General features: G+C 36.5%; 1 protein-coding gene across 1 annotated transcript in view; it reads left to right on the forward strand.

Annotated features, from left to right (window-relative positions):
• The window catches only part of LOC109695263 (zinc finger MYM-type protein 2), a 97,269-nt gene that overhangs the window by 3,333 nt on the left and 70,351 nt on the right, over window positions 1-23,585 (forward strand). Inside the window, 6 exon segments of the mRNA XM_020177681.2 lie at window positions 14,795-15,648; window positions 20,347-20,632; window positions 22,208-22,234; window positions 22,236-22,318; window positions 22,321-22,373; window positions 23,353-23,565. Coding sequence (XP_020033270.2) covers window positions 14,805-15,648; window positions 20,347-20,632; window positions 22,208-22,234; window positions 22,236-22,318; window positions 22,321-22,373; window positions 23,353-23,565 — 1,506 coding nt within the window. The 5' untranslated portion in view covers window positions 14,795-14,804.

Below are 23,585 nucleotides of genomic sequence, written 5' to 3' on the forward strand. Positions count from 1 at the left end.
CAATCGGTATGTTTGGTAGACATTTGTATTTGAAAGATGTAAATGTACAGGTCAAGACTTTTTTGTGATAACACATGAATGCTAATGGAAAGCAATGTTTTTTGGGGAGGAGGCAGTATTGGGATTCAAACTCAGGGCGTCATGCTTGCTAGGCAGGTGCTTTTACCACTTGAGCCACTCCACCAGCCCTTTTTTGTGTTGGGTATTTTCAATATAAGGTCTTATAAACTATTTACCTGTACTGGTCTACAACTTTCAGTTCTCCTGATCTCTGCCTCCCGGATAGCTAGGATTACAGGCATGGACCACCTGTGCCCAACTAGAAAGCGATGTTTTTTTTCTTTCTTTTTAAAATATCTTTATTAGTATATAATAATCATACAAAGAATTTCTTTGTGACATTTCCATATATGTGTACAATGTACTTTTCATCATTCTCCCTCGTCCTCCTCCTCCTGAAAGCAGTTATTCTTTTAAAGAATATCAACATATGGTTCTTGTTTTGCTTAATGATTTAGCTCAGAATTTTAAGTCTACTTTGAAACACCAACTATATGTTCGTGAGATGAAGGTAACTTGATAATTTTTAATTGACCTTGACTAAATTCTTTTGTTCTAACATTTATTGAGCACTTAATATGAGTTAGGTATACTTAGAAAGTATTTTAAAGTTAAAATACCTAGCGTATTTATAAAGTCTTTCTTTAGTGCATCTCCTTGACAGTATATACCCTTATTACCCTGTTACCTGTACTTCGCAATGCTTGAGGGAAAGATAGAAGGTGATAATACCTACTTTTCCATTTTCTACTTTTATATAACCTCATGGGCTGAATTTTTGTACCTGACTTGGTGAGACAGCCCTGAATTACTCAGATATTCTATAGAAGTTGACATAACATCTTAGACTTGCATGGATATAGAGCTTGTCATACTGTCTTTGTGTTAACAGTATTCATATGTGTAATGTTTTGTTGTATTTTGTTCTTGTTTGAGGTACAAAAGTGCATAAACAAGGCTTTTGAGAAAAAGTACATTTTTGCCTTTAATCAGATGTGCTGGTATTACTATGATGGAAAGAATATGTCTGAAAGCTGTTATCTATCTTTATTGTCAAAAGATGTGTGGTATAGTGGGGTATTAGTGTTGGGACACTGAGATGGGCAGGATCACAGTTGAGGCCATCCTGAGCAAATATTTAGGGAGACCCCCACTTCCATAATAACCAGAGCAAAATGAACTGAAGGTATAGCTCAAGCAGTAGAGTGCCTGCTTTGTGAGCATGAAGCCCTGATTTCAAACCCCAGTTCCACCAAAACAACACAAAACCCCTAAAACAAAACAAAACAAAAAACTAGAGATGTGGGTATAATTAGAAGTTTGTATTTTCTGTCTCTAGGCATTGATATCTGTCTCCATTCCATTTGACATTATTATTAACAATATATGCCATAGTACACTGAATGACACCTGTTAGAAGAAGACTGGCATATTCAGCTTCCATTTCTCTTTTAATGGAATGCAAGGAGAACCCAAACTTAGCTGGGCAGTGGTGGCTCATGCCTGTAATCCTAGTTACTCAGGAGAAAGAGATCAGGAAGATTGCTGTTTGAGACCCTATCTCAGAAACCCTTCTGAACCCAAAAGACCAAAACTCATATGTGCTCCCTCATATGCAGACATTAGATCAAGGGCAAACACACAAGGGGACAGGACTCTGATCACAAGGTAAAGCGAGAGCACACAAGGGAGGTATGAGGATAGGTAAGACACTCAAAAAACTAGATAGCATTTGTTGCCCTCAATGCAGAGAAACTGAAGCAGATACTTTAAAGCAACTGAGGCCAATAGGAGAAGGGGACCAGGAACTAGAGAAAAGGTTAGTTCAAGAGGAATTAATTTAGAAGGTAACACACATGTACAGGAAAGTAATGCAAGTCAACTCCCTGTATAGCTATCCTTATCTCAACTAGCAAAAACCCTTGTTCCTTCCTATTATTGCTATACTCTCTCTTCAACAAAGAGATGAGGGCGAAATAGTTTCTGCTGGTGGTGAGGTGGGGGGCAGGGAGGAGGGAGAAATGACCCAAACATTGTATGCACATACAAATAAAAGAAAAAAAAAAACCCTTCTGAAAAACCCTTCACAAAAAAGGGTTGGTGAAGTGGCTCAAGGTGTAGGTCCTGAGTTCAAACCACAACATCGCCAATTAAAAAAAAAAAAGAACCCAAACTCAAATGATCTCTCGTATTGATTCTCCATCTATTTTTTCTAGGACATTCCAATTTAAGAGACAGATTGCTTGGACTCTGAGTATAGTCTTTTTCTTTTCCTTTTATTAGACAGCCTCCCTATAGTTATATAGTCCAGATTGGCCTGGGACTCACTCTAAGGCAGACTAGCCTTTTTTTTTTTTAAAGTACTGGGGTTTGAACTCAGGGTCTCATACTTACTAGGCAGGGACTCTACCACTTGAACCACTCAGCCAACCTTGTTTTGTGTTGGGTTTTTTTTCAAGATAGTCTCGAGAGCTGTTTTCTCCAGCTGGCTTCAAACCGAGATCCTCCTGATCTCTGCCGAGTAGCTAGGAGTATAGGCATGAGCCAGTGGTCTTCAAACATGGAACTTTTTGAGTCATACATGACAACCTCAAGTGGAAAATTCCACATTAGACCTTCTGTAACAGGTTGAAATCAAAATATAGGCATGCCTAAAAATATTGTTTACCTTTAAGCTTGGGTCCTATCCCCTGGATAGCTCATTATGTGTAATGCAAATATTCAAAATTCCAACATCTCAAGTATTTCAGATAAGCAATACTTAACTTTTTGGATCTTTTTTTTTTTTTTTTTTTGTGGTGCTTAAGATACATGCTAGGCAAGCACCTATATCCCCATCCCTGAATCTGAATTCTTAGGTGTTCATGATTCAGTGTTTGTTTTTGAATTACTGAAAAAATTTTTGTTTTAATTATTTATATATATGTAATTACTATAAAACTTATGTGCCTGGGTGTGGTTGTATATGCCTGTAATCCCAGCACTCAGAAGTTGGAAGCAGGAGGATAGCAAGTTTCAGGCTAGCCTGGGCTCTATAGACCCTATTTCAGAAAACAGAAAACAAAATTCCCCCAAATTTAGCTAATTTTAGTTTTACAACTTTTAAGCTTTATGACTTTGATTACTATGAATACCGTGTAACTTTCTATTTAACTTTTGTCTGTGTTAATATTGTGTTGTCCACTTTCTTAAACAAGTGTTAACCCTGCCTAAGAAGTCATTCACTTTGTGTCTCCAGTTTTGCAGTGCTGATAAAAGCTTCTGCTTGATTAGCCTGTCCTCAGTGACACAAACTCCTGACTTATTTTGTGTTCTCTGCATTTGTATATCTCAGTTTTCATTTCTAATGGCCTTACCTCGCTGTTTTATCTTGAACCTCATGTTCATTTGCCTTGCCCTGTCTTAACTCCCTCTACGTTTTTGAAAAGAATACAGGGTGTTCATAATAGCATCCTATGTCCTCAAACTAAATATAGTCTGCTTTTAGGGAGCTCATTGGAAATTTTAGTAAACTTGGGGGTTTGTTGATATCTTAGAATGTGGGTGAGGTTTTAGAGGCATGTTGGGGCCTTACTTGGAAAGGGCCTAGTGAAGACTAAGAAGCTTGGAAGGGTAATTTTAATTAAGGGTAATTTATTTAAGAGTAAATTTAATCTTGTAATTTTTCTGCATTAAAAAGCCATTTTACTCGTTTGAGTTTTGACAGGAGTTTGGAATCAGACAGATTTAAGTTCAAATCTGCCTTACCCATGAAGGGACATTTGGGATGATAATGTCTTAAACTAGATTGTTGGCTGGGTGCCCGGTGGCTCACACCTGTAATCCTAGCTACTCAGGAGGCAGAGATCAGGAGGATCGAGGTTTGAAGACAGACTGGACAAATAGTTTGTGAGACCATATTGAAAAAACCAATACAAAAAAAATGACTGGTGGAGTATCTCAAGATGTAGGCACTGAGTTCAAACCCCAGTACCGCTGGATTTTGAACAACTAGATTGTGGTGATGGTTGCACAAATGTATGTATTTGTTCATGTTGATTAAAATTTATCAAACTTTTCTCTTAAATGTTACTGTATGTAAATTATGCTTCAATAAAACTGTTAAACAGTTTTGACCTCAGGCAAATTACTATACCTCCAGCAAGCTTTAGTTTTACTCATTTGACAAATTAGTAAATCTTGCCTTTTTTTTTTTTTTTTTTTTTTTTTGATGGTACTGGGGTTTGAACTTAGGGCTTCATGCTTGCTTTTAGGCAGATGCTTTTACCATTTGAGCCACTCCACCAGCCCAGTAATGCCGGCTTTTGTGAGATTGCTGAGATGAGGGTTAAAAATTGTATAGGGGGACTGATTATGTAACTCAGTGGTGAGCACTTGGCTAGCATGCCCGGTGCCCTAGTTCCATCTCCAGTACACATTGTGCATGCGGTGGTGGTGAGGGAGAGTATAGGGTAGATGACTGGCCAATTATAGGTGCTTTGTTGACAGCTGCAACAATGAACCTGTCTATATGGACTGAATGTCATCATTTCATTGTGTGTTTTTCTGACAGTTACTAGGGTTTACTTTAGTCTGTGAGAATGATAAGGCCCTTCTTAAGAATTTCTGTATGGTTTTCAAACTATTAAATATTCCTCTTTGTGTTTTAAAAATTTCCACATCCTGAGTGCTGAGATTATAGGCATGCACAATTATGCCAGACTTGTGTATTTTAAAAACATGTGCTATACAAATCTCTCTGCAACTTGCTCATTTTTTCCCCCATTTAGTGGTAATGTCTTAGATATCTTTTTGAGTTTGTCCATAAGGAGCTACCTTTTAAAAAATTTTTTTTAAATTAGTTTTTTATTTGGATATATTCATTATACGGGGTGGGGGAATTTGTAGTGACAATTCCGATTAAACTTAAATTATACATTATTTACATTACCCCCATCATCTCTCCCCCTCAACCCCCTCCCCACCCAGACCTGCCTTTTTTTTTTTTTTCCCTTTTCTCTTTTTTTTGGTGGTACTGGGTTTTGAACTCAGGATGTCACGCTTCCTAGGCAGGCCCTCTACCACTTGAGCTACTCCACCAGGTCTGTTTTTGTGTTGGGTACAAGATAGAATCTCTTGAAAGATTTGCCCATGATCCTCCTGATCTCTACCTCTCCTAAGCTACTATGTAGCTTAGGCTGGCCTGGACCATTCTATGTAGCCCCCTCAAAGTCAGAATTCTCTTGTCTCAGCCTCCTGAGTACTTGGATTCTGGCATGTACTACTACCTGGCTGATAATCTACCTGTTTTTTAACTGTGTGTATTTAATGGCATGGATTTAATACAGTTTTTCAGATTCTATTGATGGACATTTAGATTATTTCTAAATTTTTGTTATGGATAATGCTTCAGGGAATATACTTGTTGGGTTCATGTGTGTTATCTCTAGGGGAGATTCTTACATATCCTCACACCTCTCTTTTGTGCTCTTGCTTTTATCATGTGTTCAAAGTTCAATCCCCCTTGTTGTGTTTGCCCTTGATCTAATGTCCGCATATGAGGGGAGAACATATGATTTTTGGTCTTTTGGGCCAGGCTAACCTCACTCAGAATGATGTTCTCTGCTTCCCTCCATTTATCAGCAAATGATAACATTTCGTTCTTCTTCATGGCTGCATAAAATTCCATTGTGTATAGATACCACATTTTCTTGATCCATTGGTCAGTAGTGGGGCATCTTGGCTGTTTCCATAACTTGGCTATTGTGAATAGTGCCGCAATAAACATGGGTGTGCAGGTGCCTCTGGAGTAACCTGTGTCACAGTCTTTTGGGTATATCCCCAAGAGTGGTATTGCTGGATCAAATGGTAGATTTGCCTTAACTTTTAAGTCATGTAGGAAAAATGTAATTTGCCTAAGGTACATTAACACTGACTTTTCAGTTGACTTCTAGCTAGCTTCAATACAAACTATGTATGTTTTTCTATATTTCTTATAGCACTGACTTACTGTCCGATGTGTTTTCATTTTGGCTTGAAGAACTCACTTTAGCATTTCATGTGGTGCAAATCAGTAGAAAAATTAACTCCCTCAGCTTTTTGCTTGCCTGAAAATGTCTGAGTATTCCCCATTTTTTGCACAAATTCTTTGCTGCATTTGGAATTCGTAGTTGATTTTTTTTTTCTTTCAACATTTTAAATATGTTGTCCCATTGGCTTCTGGGTTCTGTGATTTCAGATGAGAAATATCCCTTAACCCAAATAAATTTATAGAGGGTCCCTTGTACACAAAAGTCACCTTTCTCTCATTGCTTTCAAAATTTTTGCTATCCTTGGGGCCCACAGTGTATCTTGATCTGGGTAACTAAGTTTGTCCTGCTTTTGGAAGTGGTTTTTTTTTTTTTTTCAGTGCTGGGGTTTGAACTCAGGTTCTACACCTTGAGCCACTCTACCAGCCCTGTTTTTGTGATGAGTTTTTTCCAAGATAGGGTCTCACGAATTATTTTCCCAGGACTATTTTTGAAATGCAGTCCTCCTGATCTTTCCCGCCTGAGTAGCTAGTTTATTTCTTTTCTTTTCTTTTTCTTTTTTTTTTTTTTTTTCGCGGTACTGGGGCTTGAACTCAAGGCCCTGAGCCACTCCACCAACCCTTTTTTGTGATTTTTTTTTTTTTTTGAGATAGGGTCTTGCAAACGTATTTGCCCAGGCTGGTTTTGAACCACAATCCATCTATTCTCTGCCTCTTGAGGAGCTAGGATTACAGGCATGAGCCAGTGACACCTGGCTATTTGGGAAGTTTTTGTTCATTATTTCTTTGGATATATTTTTTTTCTGTCCCTTTCTCTGTCTTTTTCAGGGAAACACAGTCTTTTTGTATTTATGCTCATGACAGAAAACAGGTTGGTTAGGATCAAACAAGTTAACTGAATGTAATGGTGCATGCCTGTAATCTCTTGTATCGGGGCAGGAGGAGAGTTAGAGGCCAGTGTGGATTACATCAAGAGACTGTCTTAAATTTAACCAAAGAATATTATAATGCACATATGGAAATCGTAATGGAGCCACTTTGTACAGTATAGGCTAACAGAGAAAGAAGAATAAGTTAGATGCAGGGACTTCATTATGCTGTGAGGAAAGAAGGGCTTGTGTGGGCTCACTAAGCAGTTTGTGGGAAGCCATCATTACTACTGACCAAAGCAGTATGGAGTTGCTGGAGCCAGTGTCACATAATCAGACCTTGAGATGGGCACCGGCACACACCTGTAATCCTAACTTCTAAGGAGGCTGAGGCCTGCTTGGGCAATTTTGTGAGACAGTCTCAAAATAGAACAGAGCTGGGGATGTGACTCTGTTGGAACACTGCCTAGCATACAGAAGGCCCTGGGTTCAATCCCCAGTACTAGGGGGAAAAAAAGAAACAAAAACAGTTCTCAAAAATCAGAGGAGTCACAGTAACCAGCCAGCATAAAGAAGTCCCTGGTAGTTTTATCTGTTTTTGGTGGGACTGGAATTTGAACTCAGGGCTTTGTACTTGCAAAGCAGGTGCTTTCTGGTTGAGTTACACCTCCAGTCCGTTCTGTCTGGTTATGTGGGAGATAGGGTCTCATGAACTATGTCCTCGAACCTTGATCCTTTTAATCTCAGCCTCCCAAGTAGCTAGGATTACAGGTCTGAGTATAGCCATCAAGGCTTATACCCATCTTTATTTATTTACTTATTTATTTTTTAAATTTTATTTTATTCATATGTGCCTATACTCATCTTGATGTTGGCTTTCTTCAGTCATCACAGCAGCCCTGCCTTCTCTCCTAGGTATAGACTTTGGGGAAGGGGTGGGGGGTGGAAGGAGGCAGCTCCCTCACATGAGATCCCCACCTTGTTTTTAGCTTAAGTGAGCCCTTATGGGTGGTGGTAACCACATTCTTATCCTCCAAAGCAAGCTCAGATAGGGCAGAGACAATGAACTTTAAGCAGTTTTTGATTTTCCCAATACCACACACAAGTTTAGTGAACATTGAAATATCCAGGGGAACTTGCTGCAGTGTGGGCTGCTTTTTCAAAGGGTGTGTCCTTTTCTCTTAAAAAAATGTAGATATGGTCTTGCTTTGTCTACAGGATGGTCTCAAACTCCTGAGTTCAAGGGATCCTCTCACGTCCAGCCTTCTATTTTATTATGTTTATGTTGGCTCACTTGGTGGGATCTTGCATGTCTGCACACATTTTTCTTCATTCTTTTCTTCCTGTTCCTCAGATTAGCTAATTTCAATTGTCTTTAAATTTACTGATTCTTCTGCCTGTTGTCATTTACTATTAAGGTGTCCTATTCTTTTTATTTCCAGGATTTCTATTTGGTTGCTTTTTATGATTTCTACTTAAGTTCTCATTTTGTTCATGTTTTCTGATTTCCTTTAGTAATTTATCCATGCTTTCTCTTAGCTCATTAAGTATATTTAAGATAGTTGATTTTATGCCTTTGATTGGTAATTCTAATGTTTTAGGATTTGTTGGGGATGGTTTCTGTAAAATTCTTTCATTCCTGTGAATGGGGCATACCTTCTGCTTTCTTTTGTATTATAATTTATTGTTGTTAAGAACTGAACATTCTGAGTATTATATTTTGGTTATTCTGGAAATTCTGATTATTCCAGTCTTGATAGGCTGATTTTTATTTGTTGAAGGATAGAGCCATCTGTATGTGATTTTTATCTAGATCTCCTCCCTCCACCTAGTTTATATTATATTTCTTTTATGATTGTGGTTATTGGTGTTTCTGTTTCAAAGTATTGACCTGACAAAGATTTTCTTAAAAATCTGGATTAAGAAAAGAAAGAAGTTAACAAAAGAGCAAGTGTCATTAGATCTGATAGATGCTCAGGAGAAGCTAATGCTGTCCATAGGGCTGAAACCAAGAGAAGTATCTGTTCCAGACCAACCCAAACACATAATCCCAAATTTTGCTAGAAGATCCTCACTGCTGCTATATAACTGCTCTAGGAATGTAGCATGTTACTAATGTGGGAGGAAGAAAGGGGGGTGGTTGCTAGTTGGTGCTAGTGACTTAGTGAATGATCCTTAGCCTCGCTATCAGGCATTCCCCTGGTTGTTACTAAATGCCACTTGGGGTGGCCTAGAAATCCAAAACAAATCCAATTACTTTTTCCACTCAGTGGTTGCTTAGGTGGGGGTACTCATACTTAGTACTTTCTGCATCACCATTTTGCCGAAAGTGTGTTTTCATATATTTTTAACTCATGTTTTCAAGGATCTTGCTATATTGCCAACTCATAAGATCATTATAATTTTCTCAACTTTCTAATTTATTTTCACATTGAAAAAGTTTTTAAATTGGAATTTCTTGGCAGAGACAGAGATTCAAAGTAATATTTCTCAGTGGCTTCCCACTTATTTCATACTACTTTACTGAGAAATTATGTCCCCTCTTAAAATTTTCATTATATACTAAATTTCTAGATGTATTGGATTTTTTTGTAGACCTGTGTCTTGTCTACTTGTTCTTGTTCTAAAGGTCATAATATGCTAGTTCCTTGTATTAGCTATCTCTTTTGAGAATTTCCTGTTTGTTCTTACTTGTTTGTCTACATAAATTTGGGAATCAGTTTATTTAATTAAAATTTCTAAGTTAAGCATGGTAGCTTGTACCTATAGTCCCAGCTAAGGCAGTAGGATTGCTTGAGCCCAGTAGATTGGGGGCCAGCCTGGGCAGCATAGTAAGACTATCTTTTTTTTTTTTAATGTGCTGGGGAATAAACCTATGGCCTTATACACGTTAGATATGTGCTCTCCCACTGGGCTGCATCCCCATCCCCAAGAACTGCTCTCTTAAAAAAATGTATTGATGTTTTTATTGAGTTTAAAGCAAGTTTTCAGATAAATTTAGGGAAAACTGATATTTTTGTTATTATGTTTTCCTTTGTAATTAGGTTTGTTTTTAATTTTAGTATCATAATGAACTCACAGATTTAAACATTTTATGTGTTTTAATTCATTGTAGTAATTTTTATTGATGTTCAAATTTCTCCATCTTAGGTCAGTTGGAGCATGCTCATCTTGGCTCCAGAGTCTTAACTCCCTTCCCCAGTAGTTTTTGATAGTTTCCTTGTTATCTAGTATACACTGTATTTTGGGATCATTTTGATATTTCCTGCCTCTAACTTGTAGTAAACCAAGCGCTGTGTTTGATTTTAAGTAGAGGAGTGCATTTTCCTCCAGTGTTTTCCAGCATTATGTTCTTTACGAATGTAATATCTCTGTGAATATTTATTAAAACATTTTCTGCCTGTATAGTTATCACTTACTATAGTTGAGTTTTTCTGTTTGTTTTCATCATTGTTATGGTTTGACTATGAAGTATCCCCCCAAAAGGCTCATCTGTTGAAGGCTTGGTCCCCAGCTGGTGGTACTGTTGAGGCAATTGGCTCACAAGAGAACTAATTCATTAGTGATGGTTGAGTTCATAGTTGAATGAGCTATTAGGAGATGGGGCCTATTTGAAGGAAGTAGGTTACTGGGGGCATGCCTCTAAAGGATATTTTTCTTTGAACTCTTCCTCTTGCTCTTTCTTTGCTTCCTGGCTGCTATGAAGTGAGCTGTTTTCCTTTACCATGCCCTTCTGCTCTGCCTTGCCACAGGCCTAAAAGCAGTGGACTCAGCTGACCATGAACTGAAGTCTTTGAAGCCACAAAGTAGTTGAGCTACAGTATAAATCTTTTCTCCTTCTAGGTTGTTTCTGTGAGGTATTTTGTCACAGTGACAAAAAACTTCACAGCACCATAAAGATATCTTTCATTATCTTTTCTCTGCTATCAGGTAATTAGTGGTTGTCTGTTCATAATTAAGAATATATGTCTAAAAGCTGTTTGGAACAAGGGTCGTTGGTTATATCTGTAATCCTTAGCTACTTGGGAGGCTGAGATCAGGAGGATCAAGGTTTGAGGCCAGCCTGGGAATATAGTTTGTGAGACCTCCATCTCCAAAATATGTGGAGCAAAATGGACTGGAGGTATGGCTAGAGTGATAGAGCATCCTCTGAGTTCAAACCCCAGTCACCGAAAAAACAAACAAATGAACAGAAAAACTGCATATGCTGAGACCTTTGGGGTCAGAGTAAAGTTGATGTTACAGTTCCTTATGGATGGGTGTTGAAGGTGGATGTTTGATTGGGAATCACTCATTGTTGGTATCTTTAGATCTTTCTTTTTACCATTATCTTGTTTCCCAGAAAAGAGTCTTCCATTTTCTTTAGTGGAGACGTGTGTGGCTGGGGTTTCAGGTGTGAGACTTGTGTTATCAGCAACACTAAGTAGGCATAAGTTCATTTTATTTATTTATTTGTTTTGCAGGATGAGTTTGAACTCAGGGCCTTTTGCTTGCTAAGCAGGTACTCTAATACTTGAGCCAAGCTGACAGGTCCCTGAGTTCATTTTATATAGCATATTCAGTAAAGTGTTACTAAAGATGTGCCTGACATCTCCTGTCTGAGTCAATCTTGTATTTCTCCATGTGGTTAAATCTCTAGACTTACTTGAGTAGTTAAGGAAATCTAGGTACCTAACTGCTCTTCAAGTGACTTTTACTTAGTTCTCTTCAATTAACTAGCTCTCTTAGATACACCATCTCCTTTGTAGAGGAAATATAGTACTGTGCTGCTGAATGTTTTGAGGATTCTATTTTGAGCTGTTGTCTCATCTGAAAATTGTTGGGCCAATCAGGATATTTCTGTCTTATGACAAGTGAATGTTAAGTACAAGTTTTGTTTCAGTCATAATTGGGTTAAGAATTTTTGTTAGTGTGGGTTTAAGGTTTACTTTTTTTAGGCCTGCTTCATTAATTAGATTACAACTAATCTATGCCTATCTTCTTTCTCTCTTCCAAAATTTTGGTGCTGTTGAATTCTCTGTTTTCCTGTCCTTCTAATTTTTTTGTTGTTACTGCTTTAATCTTGTTTTTTGTAACTTCTTTTGGTTTTGAACTTTGGGTGGAAGCAAAATTTCCTATCTGTCTACCTATTTACTTTACTTAATTATCATACTGTAGTTTCTCATGGAACTTTTGGAGAATAACCTTGACTTATTCTCAACTTTAATGATAATCCTTTTAATATATACCACTAAATTTGATTTACTTGGGTTTGATATTTTATATTTATTTATAAGTAAATTGATCTATTTAATTTGCAGGTTTTATCCTTAAAATTTTAAACTGATCATGTTAAACCCAGAACTATAGTAAATTCCACAAATACATACTGACTGTAGGAAAAATTCACTATAGCTTCTTTTGTAACTCATTTAAGGTACCTATAAAGCTTTTAGGTATGCTTATAAATGAGAAAATGATTTTTTTTTTTTTGGGTGGTATTGAGGCTTGGAAATGTAGCTGAGTGGTAGAGCATTTGTCTAACATACATCAGGACTCTGCAGAGGACTGTGGTAAGGAAAGATCTTTCTTCTACCTAGGAGACTGAATTGACTCCTAGCAACCACCAGAGGGTACTGTTTCTGTTAGTCAGTTCTAGCCTTTCTGTCCTAGAAATTGTTTCTTCTGTTTGGAATATGCTAAAACAGAAAAGAGCTAGAGAACGTATACATTAAGTCTATGTATTTTATAACATCAGTAGATTTGGGCTGATCAGTTGCCGTATTTCTCTGAAAACAGTTATGCTGGTCAGGATACTTGCTGTGTTATGACAGGTGAATATTAACTATAATTTCAACTCCATTATTTTTAATTTTTATTTATTTATCTTTGAAGTGCTGGAGATCAGATCCAGGTCTTGAACATGCTAAGCAAGCATTCCTACCACTACGTTATTTGAAACAGGGTTTTGCTGTGTAGCCAGGGTGGCCTTGAACTTACCATCTCCCTTCCTTAGCATCCTAAGTGCTGGGATTATAGGCTTGGATTACCAAGCCTGGCCTATTTTTTTGGTCTTTTTTTGGTGCTGGGTTTGAACCCTGGGCCTTGTGTGTGCTAGGCAAGTAAGTGCTTTACCACTGAGATACATCCCAGCTCTAGGTTTTTATATTTATTTTGAAGCTTGTGTAGTTTGAATATTGATTTGGTTATTTTTTTTGAATGGCTATATTTTTAAAACATTAAGTTGCGTTATTGGTTTATTATTGTTTGATGCGTCATTGCACGTTACATATTCGCTATGAATATTTAAAGCTTGAGTTTTATTTTTATTTATTTTTTGCTGCACTGGGGTTTGGACTCAGGGCCTCACGCTTGCTAGGCAGGTGCTCTACCACTTGAGCCACTCCACCAGCCTTGTTTTTTTTTTTTTTTTTGTGGTGGGTATCTCCCCTCCCCCATATGCCAGCACCATACTTGCCAGGGGAGTTTCTGTTGGGTTTTTTTGAGATAGGGTCTCACAAACTATTTGCCTTGGGCTGCCTTTGAGCCATGATCCTCCTGAGTAGCAAGGATTACTGATAGGAGCCATAAGCGCCTGACTTCTGCTTTAGATTCTTAACTTTACCCTCTTTGTGGCATGCATAGCCTCGCATACATTTACGTGCTCAAAAAATATTAGTTGAATGTAGCAGAGTGAAGAATTTGAACTCTTGAGTTTTAGGGACCTCGATATTCATTCTAACTGTGAATGGGTAGATTAGCATCTCTCAGCTGCAATATCTTAATCATTAACATGGAACACAAGTTATACCTATGGAAGGTTTGCTTGGGAGATTTAAGCGAGAAGGGAATTGTAATGCGCTTTGTGTAGCAACCACAACAAACTGTCAGAAACTCGTTGTCTGTTTTGGAGGCCAGAAGTGTGAAATCAGTTTCACTGGAATCAAATCACTTTCTCTGGGGGTTTTTGGGGAGAATCTATTCTTGACCTCTTCTACATTCAGGTGACTGCTGGCACTCCTTGGTTTTGTAATTTCAATCTTTTTCAGCCTGCCTTCTCCTCTTTGGCCTATCTCACCTTCCTTTAGTGCTCCCTTACAACGATATTGTGGCTATCTGTGTTTAAGGTTCACTCACATAATCTTCACTTCAGAATTCTTATGTATAATCATGTCTGCAAAGACACTTTTTCCATATAAGAAAATGTTTGAAGGTTCCAGTAATTGGGACCTGTTATCTTTGGAGATCATTAGTCAGCCTGCTACATGGATAGATCTAAAACATACAAAAAGCTGGGTGTGATGGTTCACATCTGTTATCCCAGCACTTGGGAGGCTGAGACAGGTTCAAGGCCAACCTGGGGTATATAGTGTGACCCTGTCTCAAAAACAAAGTTAAACAACAAAAGGCAAACAGCGTGGTGTCTGGCAAAAAGTATGTAAGCTTTCTGGATGGGGCGAGGAAGATTTCAAATTTTCAGGAAGGTTTAATCATGTGGTTAGGAGAGCCAGGAATACAAGGAAAAGGGATAAAAAATGAAAATGATCTATTGGGAACTGGGCCATATTGTTTTATTTAATTCATGGACATATGGGTTACATGAATATTGAAATTTGTGGAAGGATTTATCTATTTTCAGTGTTAAGGTTTATAGAGTAAATAGTGTATGCTCAAAAGCAATTGGTGGTGGGCACATACTGCATATGATTTCAGAAAATTGGATCTTTATCTTTCTTGATATCCTGCAGAAGTTAGTGAGTAAACTATATGAAATGAGAGGAATTACATAATTCTCATTTATAATGAAAAAGAAAAAATGGTTTCTGATAGAGTAACAACGTCATACACTGATGTTTTTCTTCTTTTCATTTCCTTATAGGTTCTTTGGTATGGACACAAGTTCAGTGGGAACATTAGAAGTGACTGATCAGACTTCTGTTTTATTGGGAAGTACGGCCATGGCAACTAGTCTCACGAATGTAGGAAATTCATTTAGTGGTCCACCTAATCCTTTAGTGTCTAGATCTAGTAAGTTTCAAAATTCATCAGTGGAAGACGACGATGATGTTGTTTTTATTGAACCTGTACAACCTCCCCCACCTTCTACACCAGTAGTAGCTGATCAAAGAACCATAACATTTACATCATCAAAAAATGAAGAACTACATGGAAATGATCCCAAAATTCTTCCTTCCTCAAAAGAGCTGGCTACTCAGAAGGGAAGTGTAAGTGAAACAATTGTCATTGATGATGAAGAGGACATGGAAACAAATCAAGGGCAAGAGAAAAATTCCTCAAATTTTATTGAACGGAGACCTTCTGATACTAAAATCAGAAACGATGTGGATTTCTCCACTTCCAGTTTTTCAAGAAGTAAGGTAAATGCAGGTATGGGTAATAGTGGTATTACCACAGAACCAGACTCTGAAATTCAGATCGCTAATGTTACTACCTTAGAAACAGGTGTAAGCTCTGTGAATGATGGACACTTAGAAAGTACTGACGGGAGAGATATGAACTTAATGATTACACATGTAACATCATTGCAGAATTCCAACTTGGGAGATGTCTCTAATGGACTTCAGTCAAATAATTTTGGTGTTAATATACAAACATACACCCCATCTTTAACTACCCAGACCAAGGCTGGAGTAGGACCTTTTAATCCTGGTAGAATGAATGTGGCAGGAGATGTATTTCAGAATGGAGAATCTGCATCTCATCATAATCCTGGTAAGCAGTAAGTGATAGTCTGCCTCAATAAATTTACATTTTTGGCTAATTCTTTTCATTATAGTAATTGGTACTATGTTGCTTAGTTTTTCTATGAGAAATGTTAATTTTATTGACTTTTAAGTTTGAAGTCTTAAGAGTTTTAACGTGTAGTACTTTTTCAAGGTTTAGAAAAAATATCTTATGTGTTTTTGCTAACATTTTTACTACTTTTAATATGTAAATTAGAGATCAAAAAGAATGCTTAAAAATAGTTGTATAATGCATTTAGTTTTTTTATATTTGTATTTTTTTTTAGTATTGGTTTTTTTTCTGATTTGGGCTGGGCTTCATGCTTGTAGGTGCTTTACTGCTTGAGTTATGCCTCCGCCCTGCATTTAGATTCCTTCCTTCCTTCCTCTCTCCTTCCCTCCCTCCCTCCCTTTAACGGTACTGGGGTTTGAACTCAGAGCCTACATCTCGAGCCAGTCCACCAGCTCTTTTTTGTGATGGGTTTTTTTTTTTTTTTTTTTTTTTGAGATAGGGTCTCACAAACTATTTGCCTGGGTTGGCTTCGAACCTCAGTCCTCCTGATCTCTGCCTCCTAGGTAGCTAGGATTACAGGCTACTTAGGCATGAGCCACCAGTGCCTGGCTTGTTTCTGTGTGTTTATTTTTCATGTTTTTTAAAGAGTTGCTAAGCTTTTTTACTTCCTCTCTCTCTTTCAAAAACAGCCAACCATATCCTTCTTTTTGTTTTTTAAACAATTTTAAAGAATGATTGCTATGCTGAAAGCTGCACACATTTACTGTATAAGCTTGAAAAGCTTGAGGTCCTTTTGGACTGTGTCCAATTTTAGCACATTTTAAATTAGCACTTCATTACTTTTCTTTCATTTTTGAAGGTTGGTAGGTTTTTTGACTGAGATTTTTTTCCTATGGGCAGCCTTGATTTGTAAAAAACTAGTAAAATACAGAGATTATAAGAACTCTGGCCTTTTTATGACCATTTTTTTATACGCTCCTCTCTTTCACTTTTATTTGTCTGCCAATGTTTCTCTCATTTATCTATATGTGTCTGCCTTTTCATCATTTTAGGGCTCCTTAGCGCTTTAACAGCCTGGGAATTGTGGCTGTGTGGAATGTTCTATACAGTGTCAGTTATTTTTCTCATTTATTTGGACATTAACGTCTGATTAGTGAGGAATGTTTGGAAAATGTATAATTAAGAATAGGTTGGTGGCGTGGGGACATAGCTGAAGTGGTAGAACAACTGCCTAGCTTGGTCAGATGCCCTAGGTTCAATCGCTAGTGTGGGGGACAGAGGAGGAGGGGAGATTGAGGGGGAAGACTCTCCTAGAGTCTTATTAACCAAAGGAGAACATTGTCAGTGCTTTGAGTGGTTATCTTGCAGTCATTTTTCTTGGAATTTTTTTTTTAACCTAGTTAAAACTCAGCTCTGTGTAGTTTTGTTTCATTTTTTTCTCACTACTCAATATTATACTGTATTTTCTCATACCACTAATATTTGTAACAGTTTTAATTGCTGCCCAATGGGTATTGATGGCTCCATTTCCACATTTGGCTTTTCTATGTTTCCCATATTTGCTATTAAGCATCTTTGTTCACATTTCTGATTATTTCTATAGAATATGTTCATAGAGAAGCTACTGGGCCAAAACATGATTACCTCTGTATCTTCAAAGATTTGTTTTAGATGTATGTTACCGTATTGTGTTTCAGAAAGCTTTATCAATTTATACTGCCACTAGCTATATATTAATGTTTTTCATTGTAATTTCAGTTTACATGAAAGTTTTAGGAGTGATAGTGTTCAAGTTAGTTTTAAAATAGCCATTTATCTTTCTAATAGTTAAAACACTTCTAAGAAAAATGTAAACAAACAGACCTTTTGCTCTGCATTTACTAGATTAGCTTTTGTATAGTACATTAAGACTTATAAATTCTTGGCTGTTGATACTAGTTCATACACTAATTGTGACTAGGATAAATTTAACTGCTATCCCTTCATGTCTTTGTATGAAATTGACAGTTTAAATGAAATGATTTAGGTCCCCTAATTATTATTTTTTAATGTTTTAGAGGAGGAAATGTGAAAGTAGGGGAAATGTAAGAGCTGATGTGTGGATAAAGGGAGATATTATTCATAAAGGACTTAAAAGCTAAATAAAAAAAATTAAAGTGCCATTTTTCAAAATAAAGGCAGTAGATGTCCTTAAGTTTAAATAGGCTCCTTTAAGTGTATATTCAAAAGATAAGCCTACAAAATTGAAAACCTTAGGGAGTCAATATTTGTTTTGCAAAAAACTGTTCCATCTAGCATATACTCAAGCGTGAGCTGACTGCTGGCTCTTGTTTCCTTTGTAAGATGAAACTCCTGACTCTTTTAGTAATTTGCTTTCCTGTAGATAAGTATTTTTATCCATTTGTTAAAACTGGTTAGTTACCCTGATGAAGATAGCAAGATAAGGATCTGAGAATGCACTGTGTGTCTATGTATAAAGTTATTTTTTTGGTGAAGGGAGGGGGGCAGTATAGCACTGGGGTTTGAACTCAGGGCCTCATACTTGGTAGGCAGGCACTCTTACTGCAACTCAGACAGCCTTAAAGTTTTTATTTATTTAGACATACAGACCAGTAGTATCTCACTATGTATCCCTGGTTAGTTTCAAACTTGTGATCCTCCTTCAGCCTCCTGGGATGACAGATGTATACTACCTCACCTGTCTTAAGAGTTTTGTTTTTTAAAGTTGAAGGATATTGTAGAGTCAGATAAAATCTGAATAGCAGTGTGTATGTAGTTCCTTGAAACCATTAGGTTGATGGAGTGGGTCAGGACTAAGAAATTAGCTCTTTTAAGGTTTTTGTGTTAAAGAAGTTTTCCCAAGCTCTAATTATGTTTGTATTTCCCATAAAAGGACAGCTTTTATGTATGGAAGGTCAAACTTAGAGGAGATTAGAAAGGAAAAAAAAGATGAGAGATCAAAGTAGTAGAAATTAGAAGTGGTGGCCTGAAAATTTAAAAATGAACCTTGGTTATAGTATTAGCGGTGTTAGGACAGGCCTATGGAATAGAACTTAGTGCAGCAACCTGGAAACGTCCTGCTGAGTGTTAAAGAAATTTACCATGAAAAAAGATCAGTAGCTGCACTGTAGTATTGTTACACAAACTGTGGTGCTATGCTGTGCTGAACTTTTGAAGTGGTGGTAATTTGATGTTGGATTAGTCAATATATCTTGGCTTGATTATCTTGATAACATTCCTTTAATTTCTGAGTTTATGTGTTATATTTAGAGGCTATGGGACTGAGCATATGTATGTTTTTATAAACTTTTTTCTTTTTGTACTCAGGGCCTGTACCTTGAGCCACTCCACCAGCCCTACTTTTGTGATGGGGTTTTTCAACATAGGGTCTTGCAAATTATTTTCTGGGCCGGTTTCAAACCGTGATGTGATCCTTCTGAGTAACTAGGATTACAGGCACAAGCCACCAGTGCCCAGTTTACAAAGATGTTTGAAAATAATTTATTTATACCTTTTAGACTTGTGTTACATATGTGAAAGTACCTATTTGGTCAAGATTTTATACTTTTATGTTCCTTGCTTAAAGTAATATTCTGTAAATATGTGAATACTTCCTGCCTGATAACTAATGACTGATAGTTTTTAGGGACGCACATAGTTTAAGTAGCATCCCAGTCTTAGAAGTTGTAGCTGCAGGCTGTGAAACATTGTTTTTGTTTGCTTGTTTGCAGTGCTGAGGATTGAACTCAGCCTTGTACATACCAGGCAAGAGCTTTCCCACTGAGCTACATCCCCAGCCTGGTACTGGGGTTTGAATGCAGGGCCTCACACTTGCTCAAATTTGAGCCACTTTGCCAGCCCTTTCTCATTTTGGGTATATTTGAGATAGGGTCTTGCTTTTTGTCTGGGACTGACCTTGACTCTTTATTCCCCTGATCTTTGCCTCCCTAGTAGCTAGGATTATAGGCACGAGCCACCAGAAATCAGTTTATCTGACTTCTTCCCTTTTTTTCGTGGGACTAATATTTGGACTCAGTGCTTTATACTTAAAAGCAGGTGCTATACGGCTTGAGCCACACCTCCAGTCTGTTTTGCTCTGGTCATTTTGGAGATGGGGTCTTGTGAACTATTTGCCCTGGCTGGCCTTGAACTGCGATCTTCCCAATCTCAGGCTCCCAAGTAGCTAGCATTATAGGCATGAGCCTCTGACACCTGGCCTAATTCTTTTTTTAATTGACATAATATATATTTATTTCATGTATAATAAATATTATGTTTATATGTTATATAATTATTGTATTTATTATAGCACTAATATATAATATTTTATACTATAAAATATATATGGAATATGTGTTTATTATATGTGATATATATAATACTTATCCTGTAGAATATGTTGTTTGGAAATATGTACACACTGTGGAATAGCTAAATCTAGCTAATTGTTGTTTTGAGAATACTTTAAATCTATGTTCTTAGCAATTTTCAAGATTAAAATATATTACTAAGAGCCAGACATTCTTATCCCAAAACTGTATACTCTGTTAAATTGTTGCTCCATCACCATCTTAACTTCTACAAAAGGGGAAGTTAAAACTGTTTCTGTGATACAAATTTCAACGTTTATAAATACCTATTTCATTATTCTTCCTTATGCATTTTGTTTTTAAGATTCTTGGATCTCCCAGTCAGCATCATTTCCCCGTAATCAGAAGCAACCAGGGGTGGATTCTTTATCACCAGTGGCCTCGCTTCCTAAACAGATTTTCCAGCCTTCAGCCCAACAACAACCCACTAAACCTGTTAAGGTTACTTGTGCAAACTGCAAAAAACCTTTACAGAAGGGACAGACAGCTTATCAACGAAAAGGATCAGCTCACCTCTTTTGTTCTACCACCTGCCTTTCTTCCTTTTCTCACAAGCCTGCTCCAAAGAAACTCTGTGTTATGTGTAAAAAGTAAGAATCACCTTTCAGTATAAGTACATGTGGTTTTATATTGGTGGTTTAAAATTTTAAGAAAAAATTCAGTAGGAATCTGTGACATAATTACCATATTTTAAAAATTGGTATGCTACATTGACTCTTGAAGCCAAACTCAAATTTGTAATGGCTTTGGAAGTTTATCATGTCCATGTGGCATGTAGATAGGCTTCCTGTTGGTAAGCTTTAGGTGTTGATTTATATAGACCCTTGTAATTAATTTTTGAAATACATGATTTACATTATTTTATTTTTACTTGTTTTTGCTTTGCTGGGCCTCGAACCCACGACCGTACACAGGCTAGGCGAGGGCTGTACCACAAAGTAATTATTAATTATAAGAATTTAGCTTAATGTTAAGTAATGCTTTAGGTGTTGATTTATATAGACCCTTGTAATTAATTTTTGAAATACATGATTTACATTATTTTATTTTTACTTGTTTTTGCTTTGCTGGGCCTTGAACCCACGACTGTACACAAGCTAGGCGAGGGCTGTACCACAAAGTAATTATTAATTATAAGAATTTAGCTTAATGTTAAGTAATTTATGTATAACTGATTCTGTATGAAAACAGGTGGAAATTTACATTGTCTTCAGAGTGAGATTTTTTAAGTTGGTGAATCTTGTAGATTTTTTTGTATTTGTTTTGAATATTAAGTCATTAGAAATACGTAAGAGTTTCATGACTCAGGTACCACGTTTTTGCTAGTGTTAAGACATTGCAGCTCTCTCTTTTGCTTTTTGTTAGATCTGGTTTCAGATCTTAGAATATGGTATAATACATGCGAGGTTAAACCAGGGAGGACTTTCTGTACGATATCCTGGAGCAGGCCAAGAAACTATTTTTAGATATTGGAACTCTTGAAAGAGCTTAGTGCTCTGTACATGATTAAAAATTCTAATACAGAAATAATTATTTTAAAGTTTATAGATTGCTTGACAATAGTGGTCTTAAATATTGCATGCAGTCTTGAAATTTTAGACTTTCCTTTCTTTAAGGGAAGACTTTAAAGTCATCAATAGTATCATATGGTAATTTTCTAATTGTAGCTGGAGAGCTGTGTAGAATGGTGTGTTATTTGGGGGTGGGGTGGTTCCCTTAGGTATAAATAAGATTTCAGTTAACTTCTTTTGAATGTGTGTTATATTCTTATGATTTACATATCTAGTGCTAAGTTCTTCTTACCCAGAGGAAGGAATTGAAAAGGTACTATAAATTTAGGTCTTAGTAAATTGGCCCTTGTCATCAGCTCCATGTAATTAATAACTAGTTTTCTTTGTTTTAGTGTCTTCTATATCAGATAGGGTTGATACTGAATTTAAAGATAAACTGTGTTGTGGGAAGAATTACATAGTATGAATTATTTTCTCTTCTCAATCTTTACTGCCAACTATTCATATTTTATAGTAAAGTTGGTTTCTTGATTCTAAAAATAATGCTTGATTTCCTTGATTCAATCTGTGGAAATGAAAAATGTTATTATCTTAGTTATATTTGATTTCTTTTAAAATGGAATTTTACTTTACGTTGTATCCCTTATTTTTCAGAGATATAACTACAATGAAAGGAACCATTGTTGCTCAAGTGGATTCAAGTGAATCCTTCCAGGAATTCTGTAGTACATCTTGTTTGTCTCTTTATGAAGACAAGCAGAATCCTACTAAAGGAGCTCTAAATAAATCAAGATGTACAATCTGTGGTAAACTAACAGAGGTTTGTATTTTATATTTACCACTTGAATCTAACTAGGACTATTTTAAACTTTTCTTTTTATGGGACTGGGGTTTGAACTCACAGCTTTGTACCTGTAAAGCAGGTGCTCTACTGCTTTAGCCACATCTTCAGTCCATTTTGTTCTGGTTATTTTGGGGATGGGGTATCTCAAACTATTTGCCTGAGCTGGCCTCAAATCTTGGTCCTCCCATTCTTACTGGTGTCTGCATATTTTCAACTTTTGATGGCTATTAAAACATACTCTTTTATCATTGTATGTATTTTTTTAAAGTGTGCATATATATAAAAACTGCCTTAAATATTCCATTAGTCATCTCATTCTCCCACAGGGAGCTGACTTATGGAAAATTAGGTTAATTGTGTTTTTCTGAGTTTGAGATTATCATAGACAAAATCATACACTTTTGTCTTTTTCCAGCAATATGTTTATTTAAACAAATAAGTTGATTATACAAGAAAGACAACAAGTACTCTTTCTGGGAAGTAGAAGTGTAAGGTATACACAAACACACACATACACAAACACGTGTGTTTTTATAAATTCACATTGTTAATATATTAAAAAAAAGAAACCTATGTATACTTACCTTATTTATTTGTAATATTGGTTATCCTCTCTTTTTCTAGAGCAATATACTTTACAATTCCTTTTGGAGTTGTCTAAAGATTTCTAGTATGCTTATTTATGAAGTTTAATATCAACTCTATCCACCAAATTTGGCTATTTTTTATATACTTCTTGAGAAGTCTATAGTGATGTCATTGGTGGGTTTTTCTTTTTTCAGCGCCACATATGTGTTCCTGTGTGTATAAAAACAGATCAAAGAATTATGAAATTTGTTTTATTATTCTTTTTCCCCAAGTAGCTCACATTGGTAGTATCTTTGTTTCTGTTGGATTGTCTTGTTATTTAAGATCTGTTTCTTAAAATTCTGTTTTTGTTTTTTGTTTTTTTTAGATTCGCCATGAAGTTAGTTTTAAAAATATGACTCATAAGCTGTGCAGTGACCACTGCTTTAATAGATATAGAATGGCCAATGGTCTAATAATGAATTGCTGTGAACAGTGTGGAGAGTATTTGCCTAGTAAAGGCGCTGGAAATAACGTTCTGGTGATTGATGGTCAACAGAAGAGATTTTGCTGTCAAAGTTGTGTCAGTGAATACAAACAGGTAACTCATGTACTGATAAA

Source organism: Castor canadensis, chromosome 10 (assembly GCF_047511655.1).
Source record: "Castor canadensis chromosome 10, mCasCan1.hap1v2, whole genome shotgun sequence".
In the NCBI taxonomy this organism is placed as follows: Eukaryota; Metazoa; Chordata; class Mammalia; order Rodentia; family Castoridae; genus Castor; species Castor canadensis.